Source organism: Carassius gibelio, chromosome B21 (assembly GCF_023724105.1).
Source record: "Carassius gibelio isolate Cgi1373 ecotype wild population from Czech Republic chromosome B21, carGib1.2-hapl.c, whole genome shotgun sequence".
Taxonomy (NCBI): domain Eukaryota; kingdom Metazoa; phylum Chordata; class Actinopteri; order Cypriniformes; family Cyprinidae; genus Carassius; species Carassius gibelio.
The window spans coordinates 10,528,048-10,546,685 of record NC_068416.1 but is presented as its reverse complement, the minus strand read 5'-3'; the positions used below and the strand labels follow the sequence as shown (position 1 = coordinate 10,546,685).

General features: G+C 41.4%; 1 protein-coding gene across 1 annotated transcript; it reads left to right on the top strand.

The window, feature by feature from the left end:
• The first annotated feature begins 5,807 nt into the window (after window positions 1–5,807).
• On the top strand, window positions 5,808–14,026 carry LOC127985922 (protein sprouty homolog 2). The gene is made up of 2 exons (XM_052588134.1): window positions 5,808–6,378; window positions 10,737–14,026. The coding sequence occupies exon 2, from the start codon at window positions 10,805–10,807 to the stop codon at window positions 11,648–11,650; it is 846 nt and encodes a 281-aa protein (XP_052444094.1). The 5' UTR covers window positions 5,808–6,378; window positions 10,737–10,804; the 3' UTR covers window positions 11,651–14,026.
• The last annotated feature ends 4,612 nt before the right edge of the window (window positions 14,027–18,638 follow it).

Below are 18,638 nucleotides of genomic sequence, written 5' to 3'. Positions count from 1 at the left end.
AAGAATGGCTCACTCGGCTTTCTGGGGTTTAGTTTAAAGGGGCAGTTCATGCAAACATTGTTTACTCACCCTCGTGTCATTCTAAAACTGTGTGACTCTTTTTCTGTGGAATAAAAAAGGACACATTTAAATTTCTGTACCGGTCACTGTTCAATGAATAAGGGTTTCAAAATTCAAAAAGGATGCAGAGATACTGTAAATGTAAATGATTCATATGACTCGTGCACTTTTCAATTTTAGGCTGATAACTGAGTGAGTTGAACTTGACAACCAACTCTGTCTGATTCATGAACAAATCAGTTCTGATTTCACAGTTCTGTGAATCAGATCAATCGGTTCATTGAAAAGATTTTAAAAAGTATTAATTCACAAATCACGCACCACACCTACTATGAACTCTCAAAACAATGCCAGTGACAGCTAGACTGGATTATTTTCAGTAAATAGCAGCTTAAATTTCTGTCTGTTCTTTTTTAATGGGCCTTTTTTATTTTAAAGCAAGTCTTCTGGTGTCAGTCACTTCCAGTTATTGTAGCTGTATAAAACAGTCCATGCTGCTTGATACTGCAAAAAATTGCTATCGTATAATTTAAATTTACCGTTGTAATCTGAAACACATTGGTCCATAGCACAAATAGTTTTTACCATTTACAGTGCTTTGTTATTCTTCTAGTTATTTACATGTGACAGCTTATAATGAATCAGTCTGGCATATTCACAAGAAATAGTTTATTCAGTATTGAAAAATAATGTAGATAGTGTTATATACAGTACATGTTTATGACATTTTGATATTGAGAGGGAAATTTGTATAACACCACTCAAATGTTCACGCAAAGAAAGAAGGCGTAACTTTTATTCTCTCTGTTGCCACTGCTGCCGTGTTGTGGAGTCGCTGTGTGTTTCGTTGTGAAAGCAAAAATACTTGTTTGGCCTTCCAAAAGAGGACACTACTAGAAATCAGTGGTTAAGTTGTATTTCAACACTGTTCCAGAACAGTCCAACCCAAATATTCAGACATGTGATTTATGGAGGATGAAGACTGCTTTCTGAACCAGTAGCCTGAAACGCATCTGTGGCCCAATGGCTGTTTCTAATATAAAGTGGGGCAGTTCAAAAGTTGCAATGACATTCTGGCGCTTCTGACTCACAGCTTGTAAGTGTGTTATTTATATTTAAATAATTTGCCAATTTAAACGTGAGTTTTAAACAGTGAAGAGTAGGCTTGTTTGTTGTTTCTCAGATCACAAATGCAGACATGGTTTTATGTTTACGCAGCACGATACACAACATAATGCAACGCAATGCGTAAAAAGACAGTATAAGTTATTAAAATCATTAATTATGTCCCAATTGGATGCAACAAATGCCTCTTTATTATGGGTTTTATTGGTTTTGTCTCGTCTAGTGATATCCGGATCTCGAACTAATATTTATATTTTAACCGGATCTTCTTAGTGAACCGGTTGAACCAGTTCACCAAATCAAACGGAATCGTTCGAAACAGTTCGTGTCTCAAGTATGCACTAATCCACAACTTACTTAAATTATATGGTTTAGAAAAATGAGTTACACTCCCTCTGAAGCGAAATAAACCAATATCCTGGGTTATTCAGTTACTAATGACTGAACTGCTAAAAGAGAACTTAACTTTAAAAAGAACTTTAACTTAACTTTTCACCATGGCACCTCAACCAAAACTCCCTCAAAACAGCCAGAAACCTTGGAGTCATGATTGATGATTAGCTAACTTTCTCAGACCACATTGCTAAAAAGCAGACCAGGTCCTTTCTTTCGGAACATGCTGCACAACTGCTTTTTCAAGATCTTGTTCTGTCCAAGCTGGGCTATTGCAATGCTCTCTTGGCAGGTCTTCCAACCAGTCCTATCAAACTTTTACAATTACTCCAGAACACGGCCGAAAAACCGAAAAGAATACACGTCACACCTCTTTTTACAATTTGCACTGGCTACCAATAGCTGCTTGCATAAAATTCAAGGCATTGATGTTTGCCTACAAAACCACCACTGGCTCTGCACCCCATTTTCCTAAATTCATTACTCATCACTTGTACCTGTATATCTTTGCTATTTTGTTGTTTTTGATTCTTTCCATTGCCCTCATTTGTAAGTTGCTTCGGATTAAAGCGTCTGCTAAATGTAGTTTCATAACAAGGTTCGGGAGGAGCACGTCAGATACTTAGCCTAATTAGCACAGGTGGAGCCACTTAAGATAATCAACCTTAGGGTATAAATACAGCTGAATTAGCCTACCTGTCTCCATTGACGGTTTATCAGCATCCCCCCTCCACCCCATCTCCTCCACTAGAGTTTATTTTACACTTTTACATATGGGGGGGGGGGGGGGGGGGTACTCTAGGTTCGGGCCATTCCCGAGCTCGGAGCCCTTCCCCGGACAGCACACCAAATATGCATTATAATACTTCAGCTAATTATATGTAAGTGTGAACTCGTGAAATGACTAAATGTAAATGTAAAGAGAACTGATTTTGGGATGTGCACGTGCAGACCACTTGGACTGAGTCTCATGATGCTGGCCTGGGAGACGGCATAGTATGTTAAGGGGCATAACATTTCCGTCACACGCTTGAGACATTCAGCAAATGAAAACACACAGGATAGCTGGCCAATCAGAGCACACTTCACTTTTCAGAACAATAAGCTTTGTAAAAATTTATGTGTTTCAGAAGGCGGGGTATAGGGGGGAAACAATAATGTGCATTATATGGAAAATAATGTTTTTTCTTTTACCTTAATCCACATAAACACATTGCATTACACCAAATACACCAAATAATGTTCTTTTTAGCAACATCATATGACAAATAATCAAGACCAGCCCAGCTGATAAGAAGTAATGCAACAGTAACGTAATGCATTACTTTCCATAAAGAGTAACTGCAGTAACGAAATATTGTAATGCATTATTTTTTAAAGTAACTTTCCGCAACACTGACTTTTTTGTCCCTTTGAAACATTTTCATCACATGGAAAAATTCACCATTTGTGTCCCACAGTCCCACAGGTATGGAACAGGGTGATGCTGAGTTAATGGTGACAGAATACTCATTTATTTTTTGTGAACTATCCCTTTAACCGATCTGGATGAGCCAGGGCCCTAAGTGAGGGCTGTTTTGTAACTCAATATTACAGCTTCATCTGCAGTGGTGCTTTGACATGGGAAGTGATCTTTGCACTAACACTGTCATAACATAACAAATGCACATTCACACAAGCACTCTCAGTTTCTCTATTTATCAAATCCCAACATCAGAAGTCCGTTGAGATTTCTTTTGTTTTTCTAGACTGTTTGGTCTCTTTTTCTGCTTTTTATGTCCTAATTCTACCTCTCTTTTTCATGTTTGTGTTTCACATAGGCAAACGTGCAAATTGCTCTGGTTCACGCACACACAGAATACATAGTGCCGGCAGAAATGAATGACTTTGTCAGCTGTGTGCCGGTCATTAACCAGGCCATTTAACATTGATCCTTCTATGGCCCAGTACTGCCTCTCTCTCATTCTCTCTCTCTCTCCCTGGCAGTATGATCGCCATGGGCTGAGGCAGTGGCAGGCCTTGGGGGAATTGCAAACAAGTCAATGTTCCCATCACACTCACACACTGATAAAAAGTGAGATGGATACATGCTATTGCATCATACAGATGGAAGAGAATAAAAAAGGAAAAGTGATTTTACGTCATTGCTGTAAATGTATTATTTCTGGGAAATTGTACTTCACTCCAACGTCATTGAAACAGATCTTTATCAAGATCTTATCCTTTCAGACTAATGTACATTATAATTTATTTTTATTTTTAACAACAACAACTGTACTATAAAATCAGATAATAATTGATAAGATTAACAATTTTAGGTAATAGGTTTGAGGGCGTTGATTTCAATTATTTATTCAATTTTAGAATCCTGAAAAACAATGTATTTATATTTAAATTATGTTCAATTTGATTTTTCTTTTCTTTTTTAAAATAAAATTGTAACATTTATACATTATATGTTAGAAAACAATTAGGAGAACTTTAATGAAAAAAAAAAATGTTTTATATATATATCCTAGCACACTGAGAGAACACAAATTAAACAAATTTCATTGTGTTTATGTAGATAAGCAGAGATTTTGTTTTTGGGCTGAAGCTGTTCTGTCATGTGTTTCGAGTGTGTTCAGTAGAGAAACCTGATTCACTCTCTTCTCTCTGCTCTGTTTGGCCATCCTAGCTATTTCCCTCGACAGGAAGCCAGGAAGCACCCCTCTTCCTGCCCCATTACGCACACAGACATACACACTCGCATTAACACACACACACATATACACTCACATACACACAAAATGTGTCCTGTTACCTTGGAGATACCTTCCATGTGCTATCAATAGCCTGTCATGAACACATATGAATATCATGTATATTTTATGCTCCAGCCAGTGCATTCACATTATCATTTTGTTTATTTCATTGCAGAGAAATATGGTAAAGATTTATACACTACAGACCATAAATAATCTTTACTTTCATCTAAATGTACATTTGTTTGTACTTGATCATTTCACTTCCATTATGATAAGGCAGTTTGTTGTCTGTTGGCACTGACTGAAGTGAAGTGGAAAGGAACATGGGCTGGGTTCCAATCCGTCATGCACTCGATTGAGACACTGAATTATTCACTGTTCTAGGATGTAACCTGCTCTAGGACAGCTGCTAGCTGCCACAACCATATCAGAATGGGTCAGTGAGTTCCCAAATGTTAAGTCTACATCCACATGAAGCTCTTAGAGTAAAAATTGGCACATGATGTTCATATACCTCCATGTTCTGTTCATGTTCGTTAACCGTGAAGTTCAAGGTCTTTTGTTGTTCTTTATTTCTTTTAAAAGTTAGCTGCACTTATTTCCCCTCAACAGTCACCCTATGGACACTTTTAGAGACTTAAGACACATTTTTAATGCATTAGAAATATTTGACATCTTTTCTCAGTGCTAACTTCACTTTTCTGAGCCTGTTTTTCAATGACTTTTATTCAGTTGGTGTCAAAGTGGTTTTTAGTGAATGTATGAAATCAGTTCACACAGGTGTCATAGACATTGCATTATTATATTACATGCTTCATTCTGAATAGGGTGCATATTCATTTACAATGTGATATGTTGCTTCTAATGGACAGAATACATACTTTTAATTGTAGCATAAGTGTCCATATACTTATTGGTGCAACTACTGTATGCCAGGGTAAGATCAGCAAGAACGGAGTTGTTTAGATGTTTTCAGAACGCTTCCTTTTTTACGGTTCCAAGAACCGATGTATGTTTATCCGTGAAGTTCTTGTCAGTTATTGTGTTTCTCATCTTTCTCCCTCATTGTTTTCATCACCTATCATATTGTTGACTCATATCTTCCTGCTTTTTGTCCATCTCTCAGTCTTCATCTCTCTCTCTCTCTCTCTCTCTCTCTCTCTTTATCTCCTGTTCTCTTCCTCCCTTCTGTCCATCTTGTTAGGCTTAGCTCAGGGAATCATATAGAACAGTTCCTGAGGGGGAGAAAATTAGAGATTGGGTTTCAGCACGATGATGCCACTTAGCCATTAACTATCTCCAGCAAAACCATGTACCCCCCACCCCAACCCCCTCAGCCGGCCTCCTTACTTCTACCATTCATATCCAACCACCCCTCCTCCTTCTACCCGTCCCATCTCCCTCCCTCTCTCCCTCACTGTTTCCCACCCTCCATCTCTATCTCGCTCTCTCTCTCTCACACATACAGACACACACACACACACACATATACACACACGCTCTGGGAGTGAGTGGATGATCGCACGAGCAGGAAGCGCTGACCGTACACAGATAGAGAGAGAGAAAAAGAGAGACAGAGAGTCCGAGAGTGACAATCCAGCATTCACATTTTCAGCTCATTCTGAAAGAAGACAAACTACATAGCCACTGCTGAACTCTTTCCACACTGTTATGTGGGAGTTCTTCTGAAAAGCAAAGCTCCTTTTCGTTACTTTGCCCTGGGGACATTTTTGTTTTCTTATTCAAATTAATTGGGATATTCCATGTGACACGTTGCCCTCTTTTCCACAAGAACCGTGTTTTTTTTTCTGAGTGCTCTTTGAACGTGCAGTGCTCTAGCTGTTCCCTGATAAAGGCTGTTGCTGTTCTTCAGAGGGAATGACTGAGCGCTGAGGAACCAGGATTGCTTGCACGTGTGGGACAGTTGTGAAGAAGCATTGGGAGGCAGAAGAGAGAAAACTGCTCAAGAAAACATAAAGGAAAGGAAGAAAACAAGAAACAAACAAACATAAAATACTGTTTTGCAGCAAAATGGATCCCCCTCCTTTTAGGGGTAAGCACTTGTTTATTTAAATCTCTTTTAGTCTTAGTCTTAATCGGTTTTAGTTTATTTTTTTTACTTTTTTTATAGCTCAAATGGTTTTCTCTTGAGATTCTCTAGATCTAGTTCTAGATGTTCTCTGAATGAAATATTATCTAGTTGACATATAATGGGAGTAGAATATCATCCAAGTGAGAGATGATCTCTGTGTGTCGCATAGTGCCCTAAACACCAGTCCTATTCTGACCCAGCCAATGCACAGGGCTTCAGGCATAAAGACATGGAATTGATTGTCCTCAAGGTCGGAGATGTCAATACTACCCAGTTTGTGCTGGCAGAGGCTGATGAAGAGGTTGGAAGTTGAGTGGGAAAGGACATGGGACAGCACTGCACACAGAGGTCTACTGCGAAGTTTCTGTGCGTTTGGAACTGGTTTTGTGATAAAGTTCTCAAAGTAGAAGAAGTGGTAGGCTGGCAAAAAGAATGTGAATTTTGTGAATGGCATAGGTTTACAACAACAGTGGTCCTAATGTATTAAAATGTCTCAAATCTCCTCAATTTGTCAGTTAATTTAGTTTAAATTGTTATAATAGTTTAATTGATTATTATTCATCTGTAACGCGTTTTACATTTACACCACAGTTTGTTGGTCGTTTTCGTGTTTCTCTCACTGAGTCTATCTTTATGTTATATATTCCTACTTTCTCTAAGTGACCCTCCCCCCTTCCTCTTTTCAGTCTCTCTGTTTCTCTCTCACCCAAACTTGCTGGTCTGCAGTGTCTATTTCAGTCCTTCCTGGGGGTCGGATTCGGCACATCCGGAATCTCATACAGTTTATTGTCATTCAATCCTACTGTGTTCCCAGAGGGGCCAGTGGGGCAGATCCCAGGGTCCTGCTGCCTGACAACTCAAGTCCAGCTGCAGTTAAGCCTGGCCTGTAGGAGCGTATATATGCCCTCTGAGAAGCCCTCGGCCCTTACCCCCTGCGACTACCAGCTAATCAACCCTCAGTCAGCAATGGCCAATGCACCACTCTATTTGAGTCAGAGAGAGAGCAGAAATGGAAAATGGATATCTCTAATGACAGTTAGCCTGCAGGAAGTCAGACTGTCCTGATGGCTGGCTGCAGAACTGCTGGATGCTTATCAGCAGCAGCAGGGGTCAATGAAAGGAGACTGGAGGCTTTAAAATAGCACCACAGCATGATGTCATTGGCCAACATCCCATCAGCCCCCAAACAAATGGATGGCATCAGCACCTCATTCACCTGATGGCCACACCCACCGATAGATAAACGGGTTGAAACATTTTCAATCGCATCCAGTGTTGTCCAACGACCCTTTATGGGATAAATGTTTTGCCTTTTCTCATTTCCCTGTTCTCTCCTCCCTGTTTAGAGGTTTAAAGTTTCTCCCAGTCAGTGGTGTGAGGTGACTGTTATGAATAATATGCTCTTCTCATCCTCTTCCTGCCCTGGATTGGATTACCCTGGCCAAGGATGTGAGCAAGGTAACGGGCGCAAGGAGCCCCAGGGCAGAGCCGCGAGGTACAGCTCACTCAGCACTGATACTCCCAAAGCGCAGGGGCCTGTCTTCAGGTTACCCCTCATGGCAGGCAGGACTGAGTAAACACGGCCCTCTCTCCCCTCTTTTTCTCTCTCTGGCACTCCAGATGCAGCTGTCTCTCGCTTGCTATGAGTTGTATGCATGGTTCTGGGACTTAAAGTGTCTTAACCTGGGACAGGTGTTGTCTTGAAATATGTTGTCTTCTTGTACACTCAAAGTGTCCCTTTAACTTTTTGGTTCATTTGTATTCATTTATTTTAGATCAGATGTCTCTTGCATGTCTATTCTCTCTACTATAGTGGTTTAAATGCGATATAAAGTTGGATCAGGGCTCTTGTGACCCGAAAGCAAAAACAGAAATACAGACGGCCATTAGTGGTGAATGGTTATTGGATTTGCTTTACTTCATCCAATGTAGGATACAGTATGCTATCAAGTTTGGAGAGTCAGATACAGCATATCCTTTTAAATGATAAAACCATCCAGCGAAAAATAGAGGATGGAGTCTTCAGATGTGGGACCGGAAAAAAACTATGCTTTGGATGAATGCAGGATTGCAGAAACAGATCCCGGACTCTGCCTTCAGGATAGCTGTTCTAAATGGATCCATTTCATAGTGAATACTGAAGTAATGTAGTTTAACCTTCCTCTTTCCTTCAATCCCTATCATCACCCCATTAAAATAAATTGTACTCTAAATCAGGTTCAGCTAGGTGCTTGCTCATTTAATGCGTTTAAGAGGTGATGGTAAGAGCTTACGAATGAGAAGACTACATCTGAACAACACAATCAATATCCTAGTGGACACTGTCACAATGCAAGCAGATTTGAATCAACATGTCCAAAGTCTGAATTTTCCCTAAACAACAGCCAGTAGCACTTTGGAAGTCACTTAAGTAGCAGTTATTTGTTTAAGAGAAAAGAATTGTGCAAGCTCCACTGTAGAGACGTGATAGACCAGTCCGCATCTCCAGTACTGCCTCGCCCTGGTGTGCGGTCTGGGGCACGTGGAGCTAAAGAGTGCTCTGGGACTCGATAGGGAGTGGTAGAGTGCTCTTTGTTGGGGGGTTTGAGTGGCAGGGTGATCTGCTGGGCTTCCTGATGTCAGCACCTTGCCTGCTATGCAGCTGGAGTGTGACTTATCGATCCTCTGGCACCCTTGCTGCTGCTTTTGGGTGGGGTGGAAGATTATGTTGGGGGCTGTTGTATTGCAGCTTCTGCTCTGGTCTTCTTCTTCGCAGCTTATTTACAAATGTGCCATGTTCATTAAGAAAGTGAGCATGGAGGTAGTATGGGAATGCTAGTGGGAGGCAGTTTTTGGTTAATGCATGGTGGATTTCCAAATGGTCTGGCTCAGGGGAAGCAACTTGCATAATAAAAGGTATTTTATTAATGATAACTTGTGAGGAACTTTGTGGAAGGAGCAGGCAGTTCACAAGAAAGTGGCAGTTTAGAAATTTCTTTGTACTGTTTCTCAGAGCCCAGGAAATGCAGCATTTTGAGGTGTAATTTGGGTCTGTTTTTGCACAAGAGCACTGCAAGTCAGTGGAAAGTTCCAAATAAACTCCAGTGTAGCCGCGAGTGATAAATGCTCCCAAGTGCTGACACACTTGAGGAAAACCACATGGAGAGGACATGTGCAAATGCTCAAACAAATATGCAACCAAAAGTGCCTGACATGACACAGATGAGCTAACCCAAAACTTCCTCTCTGGCTTGCCTGCAGATGCGAGACTAAAAATCCAATGTTGTTTTCGAAGTCAGGCCCCAAATAATGAGCTCATGGAAATGAACAGCAGACCCCTTTCAACAATTAGATGGACTGATAGGACCTGACTACAGCTCTCTGCTGGGTTTGATGTAATTATTCTCCAGGACTTCTCTTTCCTCCTCTGTGTAATTTGCAAATGCATTTTGTGCTTCCGACCTGGGCCTCCTTATCTTGAGTTTCTGGCTGGGCACAGGGGGTGGGGGAGGATGCTATCTTACCTTTTTTTTTGCGAGAGCATTCAGGCTCTTGCCAGGAATTCAGCTGACTGTGCCCCGGATGCTTGGGGGACTGGGAGCAGACACTGCTTCTTCTAATCACTGCTGTTGTTTATGGATTTCCGTTGCTTGTTATGTCAGAGGCAGCTCTCTTTTCTTGTCCAATCTCTTCATAGGTTTTTATCACACATTGACTTTTGAAACTGTCTGAGAGTCTGACAAACATCAAAAAGTGGTCTTCTCCACATCTCGATGGAAGAAAGCAAAACCCGCCATTATCTAATCCAGTGCAATCCAAGGTCTTGTTCGGCTAAGACATCCAATAATGCAAGCAGCATGTTTCTCAATTCCAGGATGTTGTTTTTTTTTATGCACATTCCAATAGCCATGTTGTTCCTGTTTATGGAGGATAAGGCTTAACAAAAGAAGGGCTGCAGGGAGGGGCTACAGCAAATTCCTCCAAGCTGCTGAGGAAGAGATACCTCAGGACACTGACACTAAGTCTTTTGGGTTCCCCAGTTTCTCACAATTCATTGCCGTCAAATTCTTTTCTCTGGTTCCGTTCCCTTGTGTCAACAGCTGTGTTCTCCAGATGCTAAATTACAGTGTCATGTCAATGGCATTATCTCTCCATCCTCTGTGTCTAATAATAACCATAGCTTTAGCCATGGACCATCTGAAAGGAGTAAAAGGAGGACTCATATTAACATTTGCTTTGTTTTGCAGCTACACATTATGCAGGCTGAATTTAAACTTAAACCGTTCCATTTGATTCTGAATCTAACAATGATGCCTTTTTTTATTCTTTTCCCACTACAGGTTTATCCGATGTACCGTGATATCGGTCAGCCTTGCAGCTCAGCCCCTACCCTGGTGGCCCTAAAAGAATGGATCCAGTACCACCTTTTCGGATGGACCCTGAAAGCCTGGATCTTCAGCAGGTCCCTGTATTGTCCATTGACCAGATCCGTGCTTTAAGGGCTAATAATGACTATGTGGAACGCCCTGTGGCGCTGGAGCCTGCTTCTCAGGTTGCCTTCTATCCAAACGATGAACGGCATCCTCAGATGTCTCGCAGCCAAAGTCAGCATCAACATTCCCACTTGGCCCACTTAAGTCGCTCCAGTACTGTGAGCTCCATGTCCCGGGGCAGTGCTGCTTCAGACCAGAGACTTCTTGCAGGATTAACGTCCTCCCATTCTGGTCTAGCTGTGGTGAGGTCCCAGCCCAAAGGTGACTTGAAACCCGACTCACTCGGCAAAGGACTGACTGAAGATGAGGACTTGGGCCTGCATCTCTTCATCTGTGAACGCTGTGGCCACTGCAAGTGCCAGGAGTGCTGTGCCCCTCGTAGCTTGCCCTCCTGCTGGACCTGTGGCCAGCGCTGCTTGTGTTCTGCGGAAAACGTCTTGGAGTATGGCACCTGCCTCTGCTGTGTGAAGGGTCTGTTCTACCACTGCTCGGCAGATAAGGAGGACAACTGTGCCGACCGACCATGCTCTTGCGCCCCAGCTCATGCCTGCTCCCGCTGGAGTGCTATGGCCTTCCTGGCACTCTGCCTGCCGTGCCTGTGCTGCTACCCTCCTGCCAAGCTGTGCCTCACTCTGTGCCAGCGTGGCTATGATCGCGCCACCCGTCCCGGCTGCCGATGCAGCAACACCAACGCTGTGTGCCGTAAGATCTCTGCCACCAACCCTGTGCCCTTTCGCAAAACCTTGGAAAAGCCTGTATGACAGCATGAATGAGCCTCTTGCAATCCTCCCTTGAGGAGACACCTCTGATGCTGAAGCAGCCGGGGAATTCTGCTAAATTAACTGACCTACTCTAAACCAATCAGGCCTCCCTGCATCATGTCCATCATCATGTATCCTACTTCCCTCTTTTTTTTAGTAAATCAGTGTCTATTTATTTATTTATTAGACTTCCAGGATAGAGTTGGGTAATATGAACCATATGTAACACACAGGGAGTATGCTATCAGAATTAATGCAGAAGCTATACTGGGTATAAGGAGTACCTAGACATGGGAAGCTGCCATAGAAAGTCATCGTTGAGTTTGTCCTCTTCGGCCTTACTGAATGAAAAAAACTGTAAGCAAGCTGGCTTACTCTAGACTCTACATGGATACAGGGCACTGGTTAGGGGGAAGAGCCCAACCAAAAAGGAAAACAGATCAGACTAGACAATTCTGTTTGACACCAAAAATGGGACCATACAAAAATCAGAATATTAACCTCACCTAAGAGGGATGTGTTTCAAGAGAGGCGGTGAAGAGAGACATTGTGCACATGAGTGTGGTATGGAAGAAGAAGGAAAAATGTGTGTGTATGTGCATGTGTGTATGTGTGTGCAGTCTCAGGCCGGCATCTGCTGTCAGCAGAAGTCTCTCTTTTTATTTTTAGAGGAGCTACTCTGAAAGATAAAGTGTCTGGTCAGGTTTCCACCCCAGGGCAGCCTGACGCCAACCTCTCCCAAGCACTCTTATATCCTCAACTCTCTTTTCCACTGCTGCCCATAGTGCTTTCCAACTGCTTGATAACAGCGATAGGATCCTTCACTGTTTCTACATCAAACCATGTCGTGGGACCAAACATCAAAATGGAATGTCTGTCCAACTTTAACAGTGCTCTGAGGATGAGATACAAGCCATTACTTTGAGAGCTCTTGGACAAATTGACCAGACAACCTCTGTAGGACCATGCTTTAGGCTAACATTAGATCCGAGCAGTATCAGCAAAATGAAGCCATTGTGGTTCCCCAATTATACCATACATGGGACATTAGCATCTCTGAGTCCTTTCCTGAGGTTCTCTGGTTGGCCCTGAATGATTCACAGGAAATGAGGTTAATGGACACTATTGTGTCATCAGACAGGAAGACGAGATTGTATTGAGACAAGGGCTTAGTCACCTGGCCAGAACGAGGTAGAATACAACACTTGGGAACAAGGTGAAACAGATGCACTGACATCCAAAACTGGGAAGCAAGTTGAATGAAATCTGTTTCAAGTGTGTGTGTTCTTCCCCAATAATATGCACATCTTTGTGAGTTCCTTTGCTATATTTTTGTATGTACATAGAATTCTTATTGTATTTGTATTTTTATTCTATTTGTTTTAATCTGGTTAGTAATACCATGTTTTCTATTACTGTTGGACATTTAACCTTGTCAGATACCTGGCTAATTCTTAAGACTAACCATAAGACTGGCTTTGTATTGTGGAGGAGAGGGCCCTTGTGCATGGCACAGTGTTCCACTGTACTGTAAATTGCCCTGCAAAATCTTAATAACTGGGCTCTTTTTGGGTGCATGTAACTATTATCATAAATTGCTACAGAAATAATTAGCTCAAAACTGATTTAAATGTGGTGTTCAGACAAGACCTAAACAGCCTGAAATATACTTTTCAACAATTACATAATGGATAAAATGTCTGACATTAACAGCTTATGCTATTACTGGTTTAGGTATCACACAAGCTTGAACATTTTTTTCTACAAATACAATATTTATTGGCATGAGAGCATAAAACATGCAGTACTATTGGAAGCAAGCTTTCACGGGGTGAAATAGTCAGAAGATACCTCTCCTCCACAGTGACATCCCAAAAGAATGGCTTCTCTAAGAAGGGTCCATGATGTGGGGTTTCAGTGTGTAGGTACATACAATTTACAAGAATGCCTAACTGGTGCTGTCCACAGTCTCTGAGTTAACCACTAAAAGTTCACCATGTTGTATTAGTAAGTATTGCTTTGGTACAATTGGCATCTTGTAAAAGAATTAAAGAAGAATATATAAACATATATAAATCTACACAAATGAATATATTATATATTGAATATTATATATATATATATATATATATATATATATATATATATATATATATATATATATATATAAACATTTTACACTTTTTTTGTTGCTGATATTATCATAAAGCCACAGATATTTATTTAAATAGTTGCAAGGAAAGCTATGTATTTATTTTGGGTGAATGATGAAAAGAAATTAAATGAAAAGACCCATGTGATGATTTCAGTTTTTTCAGAGTGGACTGGTGGGTGTGGCCATAAGGCCATGGATAATAAATAAAACATTTTGAAATATTCTGTGGACAAGACTTGTTTTTACATCTCTATAAATGGTTTGACAATGTGTCAATTGAAATTTCAAGATTTTTAGGGTAGGTAAATTCCATCTTTAGCTTTACTGAACTATGCAGGACTTTTAAAGTGCCCATAATACCCACAGCTGCATTGCTGAGTCTGGTTGCATCTGTAGTTTTGTGGTATTTCGCCCTAGTGCAAACACTCTGCTGTTCTGCAGATGCCTGAAGGAGTTATTAAGTCCATAAGTGATCTGTTTAGAAAAAAAATAAAACGTGCTGTGAAGTAGCAAATATATGTGTATGGACACTTTTGAATGTTAGTCTCAGAGCCAAGGGGTTCCGGTCTCTTCACTCCACTCTCCACACTTCTGCCTGTTTGCCTCATAAATAACTAATCAAGGCCATCTCGAACTAATGGCCTTGGAAAAGAGGGACCAGAGATGTGTGTGTGTGTGTGTGCGTGTGTGTATGACTGAGTCTATGAGACAGAGCATGAGTTGCTTCAGAAGTGTGAGAGTGTGTGAGGTGTGTGTACGCACCACCATTTGTTTGTCACACTATCATGCCTCATTTTCCCAGAGCTTTAGAAGCACTGAGTCTATACCCCAACATCTCAATATCCCACCCTCTCTTTAGGCTTTGTCTATATAAAAAGATGCTGCATATATAATAAAGATCCAGTATTCCCTTTACGTGTATGTACATTAAGACGTACAGTAGAGTACATCAGTTTGTTAGACACAACGTTTTTTTAATAGTGAAGCATTCATTTAACTTACTCAAAGGGATAGTTCATCAAGAAACTGAAAATTCTGTCAACATATACTTACCATTATTTCATTCTTAACCTGCATGACTTGCAGAAATATAGAAAAATATCATAAATTAATTTTAAAGGACTTGCAAACAGCATTCTAAGTATTCCAAAGCTAAATAATAGCTTTGTGCGAGGAACAGACTGAAATGTATGCGCATATTCAAATTTGGCTCATAAAAACATGAAAGTTTTTATTTTATTTTTTGCTTAATGGTTTTTAATTACTGTATGTAATTTAGATTGGGTTGTTCCATTAAAATTTATGCTCAAACAAATGGTTATGTGCAATGTAACAGGGTTCATCAAGATACATCATGGGATACTATGCACCAGTACTGTTAAAAGTCAGAAAAGATTTCTTCAATCAAGAAGAATCTGACTCTGGAGGGATGCTCTTTGCTTTCTTAACCTTTAACCCAGCTAATAAAGAGCAAGAAGGGATGGGGTTGGTTGATCTTTTACCATTCTGACCTCATGGCCTCTGTAACCAGTGAGTCCCCCATGTAGCCCTTGTCCAGTGGGGACAGGCACTGTTAAGGACACTCCAGGGGTCAGGGATGGCGCTATAGAAGCTGTCAGTCAGAGCTCCATGCATATGTCAATCACAGTGCAGTGGTGTGTGAAAACGGACCTTTTCTAAACCACCCTAATCCAAATGTAAAAACACTCCACTTAAAAGCAGCATTAGGGCTTACAAATCACTTACATAATTGAGCAATATCAAAGCGGCCTTATTCTAAAATGAGATGAGAAATTTGTATTTGTAATAGATCAAAAATGATATTGACATGTAAACTTATCTTTTGCCTTGTCATATAAAGCGCAAACACAAAATATTAGATCAACTCGACTACTTGTCTGCACATTCATCAGACTGAAAAAATTTACAGAAGCCGTTTCTGATAACATAGTTAATTACAGCACGTTGGCTCTCAAAAGGTGACACCAGTGGCAGTGCGGCCCTGAGCCACCCTGGGGGATGCTGGAGCCTCAGAGGCTGGGGGAGGACTGCAGCCGTTGACAGGTGGAGGTGTGATGGAGAAGCAGGCGCCAGAGAAAGCTGAAAGGGGCTGAAGAGGGCCACACTGCCGGGGCAGAGCGGAGCCAGCCTACAAAGCCTAATAACATGGATTTTAGGTATTGGTGCTCACACACACACACACACACACACACATATATATTTATACAGTACAGACCAAAAGTTTGGACACACCTTCTCACACATATGGAATTATATATGGAATTATATACATAACAAAAAAGTGTGAAACAACTGAAAATGTCATATTCTAGGTTCTCAAAGAAAATCTTTGAATGAGATGGTGTTTTAGTTTTTTTTTTTTTCAACTGCTTATACAAACAAAACTTCACTTGTCACACAATTTCTGAAACCTAAAACTCAAACTTCAGAACCACATGCGCAACCATGCACTATTTCTCTGCCTTTGACTCAGTTTTCAATTTCATAAAACACTTTTTCCAAAACACAACACACAATTCTCTATGTAACACAAAAAATCCAACAGGAATTCATATTATGGCAAATATGTTTGCAAATGTTTGATTTCGAGATGTGTTTGTGATATTTTAAATGCAGATGTGAGCCATTTAGATTTTTTTTTTGTGTGCAATTCTTGAATTAATGTGTAAATTTTTGAAAAATAAATAAATAAAACCAGAAAAGTTTTGAAAATGTGTGTAAGCAGTTAAAAAAAAAAAGAAAAAAAAACCCCAGCAACACCTAAACTCTGAAAATTATATTGAAAATGTTATCTCTTATTTTCAGTTTGTTAATATATAGGTGTGGTCCAAGTAAATTGATCCCAATTCTAGTCTGTCTAGACATGACTATATCACACCATGGCTGCGACAGAGTTTTCTGGTGGCTTGCCGAGGGCCCATCTGTTTTGTGGCGATCGGTTAGAGGTTGGCGGTGCTTGTGTTAAACTATGTGAAGTGTGTTTTAATGTTGGGTTGGCTGAGATCTATGTATCTTGTTGCTCTTATGTGGGCAATGAGATGGTGGGAAAGAGGAAATTTGGGAGAAATGGGAGATTTCCTCCCTGTTAACAAGTTCCCTCCAAACCATTTTCAACCCTGTGGGATTGACATTCAGGGCAGTTTGGCAGTTTCTTCCAATTGTCCCTTAGGAGATTTTTTTTTAAAATTTCTTAATAAAATAGACATAGTAATGAAATTAGTATTTTAAAACATATCTATAAAGTATATTTATATTTATATAAATTGTATAAAGTATATATATGTATATATGTGTATGTGTGTGTAGTCATGCTCTGAGCTGAGTCTGAGGTGGGACTGTACTTGATGAAAGGATGGCGTGGTGGATGAGTGATGTGCGGCGGGGGAGATGGAAGAGCACAAGGGAAGAAAGAGCCAGGGAGTGGGGGGAGGAGAGGGGAGGAGGAGGACTGTTTGCGGGCCTGCTGGGTGGCTGAGTGCAGACAGCTGGAGGAGGAGTTGATGGGAATGGTATCTGCAAGGTCAGGGGTCACTGGAGAGAGCTTTAGCACACTTCCGCTGCCGGCCCCACGGCTCTCTAGTCTCTGGAATTCTGCTCTTCCCGCTCCCACTCAAGCTTGTGTGTGTTTTAAGCCATGTTTCTTTCCTTTTTGCTACTTTTCCACTTGTTTGTTTCTCCCTTATTCTGTTTATTTAACTCCACTTACAAAAAAGTAGAAAGTAGAATAACCATGTTTTCTTTCATATGGTACTGTGGTATTATTGTTTGTTCTTGTTTTGTTTTTTACTGGGGGGGGGGGTGCATTTACTGTATTTAAGAAAAGACCTTGTAGTAATTGGAGCAACACATCACTGTCAGGGTTGGACCTGTTTTGTCATGTGTTTTAGTTCCTGTTTTGCCTCATTTAGTCTGTTTCCTGTCCTTGTTTAGTTGATAATTAGTTGATTTCCTGCCTGCACCTGTCTGTCCCACGTTATCCTGTCTTTATAAGCCCCCAGTATGTTCAGAAGGAGCCCCTTCTCCTCTCTTCTTCATCCCTGATGGTTCGGTGCAGTCCTCTGTTGTCTGCTGTCCACATGTACAGTCCAAAGTGGGCTCCCGTTTCCCAGTCCAGCCATGAGAGAGACTCAGTCCCGAAGTCCAGCCAGGAGTGGGCTTTGAGCCTGGAGGGCAGTCCTGAGAGCCCAGAGGCTCATGAATGCTCACCTACCCACACCCGCTCCTGCCTCCTCCACCGCTATTGTCTGGCAGCCCCCTCTGCTCGCCCTCAGCCCACCATCAATACGGTGCAAGCTCCGCAGGTCTGCCGTTCTCCAGCATCGCCATGGCTGAAGAATCCCTCACCACAGCTGTGAATCTCCGGGTCTCCAGATCTCTGCCTCAGTTGCCAGAGCCCTCAGCTCCACCCTGGTCCCCTGGATCCTCATAACCCCCCTGGCTTATTGTTTCTCCGTCTCCACCTCGGGCTCCTCCACCACCTGCTCTGCCACCTGATCCACCGTCGGCTCCACCATGGGTCGTCATCATAGCTGTGAAACAAAATTCAGGATTGGACCTGTTTTGTCATGTGTTCCAGTTCCTGTTTTGCCTTATTTGATCTGTTTCCTGTCCTTGTTTAGTTTGATCATTTGTTGGATCCCCACACCTGTCTATCCCTCGTTATCCTGTCTTTATAAGCCCCACTCTGTTCAGGTTGTGTTTGTAGGGTCTACTTAGGCAGCGGTTCTCAATTCCAGTCCTCGTGACCACCTGCTCTGCACATTTTGTGTGTCTCTCTTTGTTAACACACCTGATTCAGATAATAATCTTGTT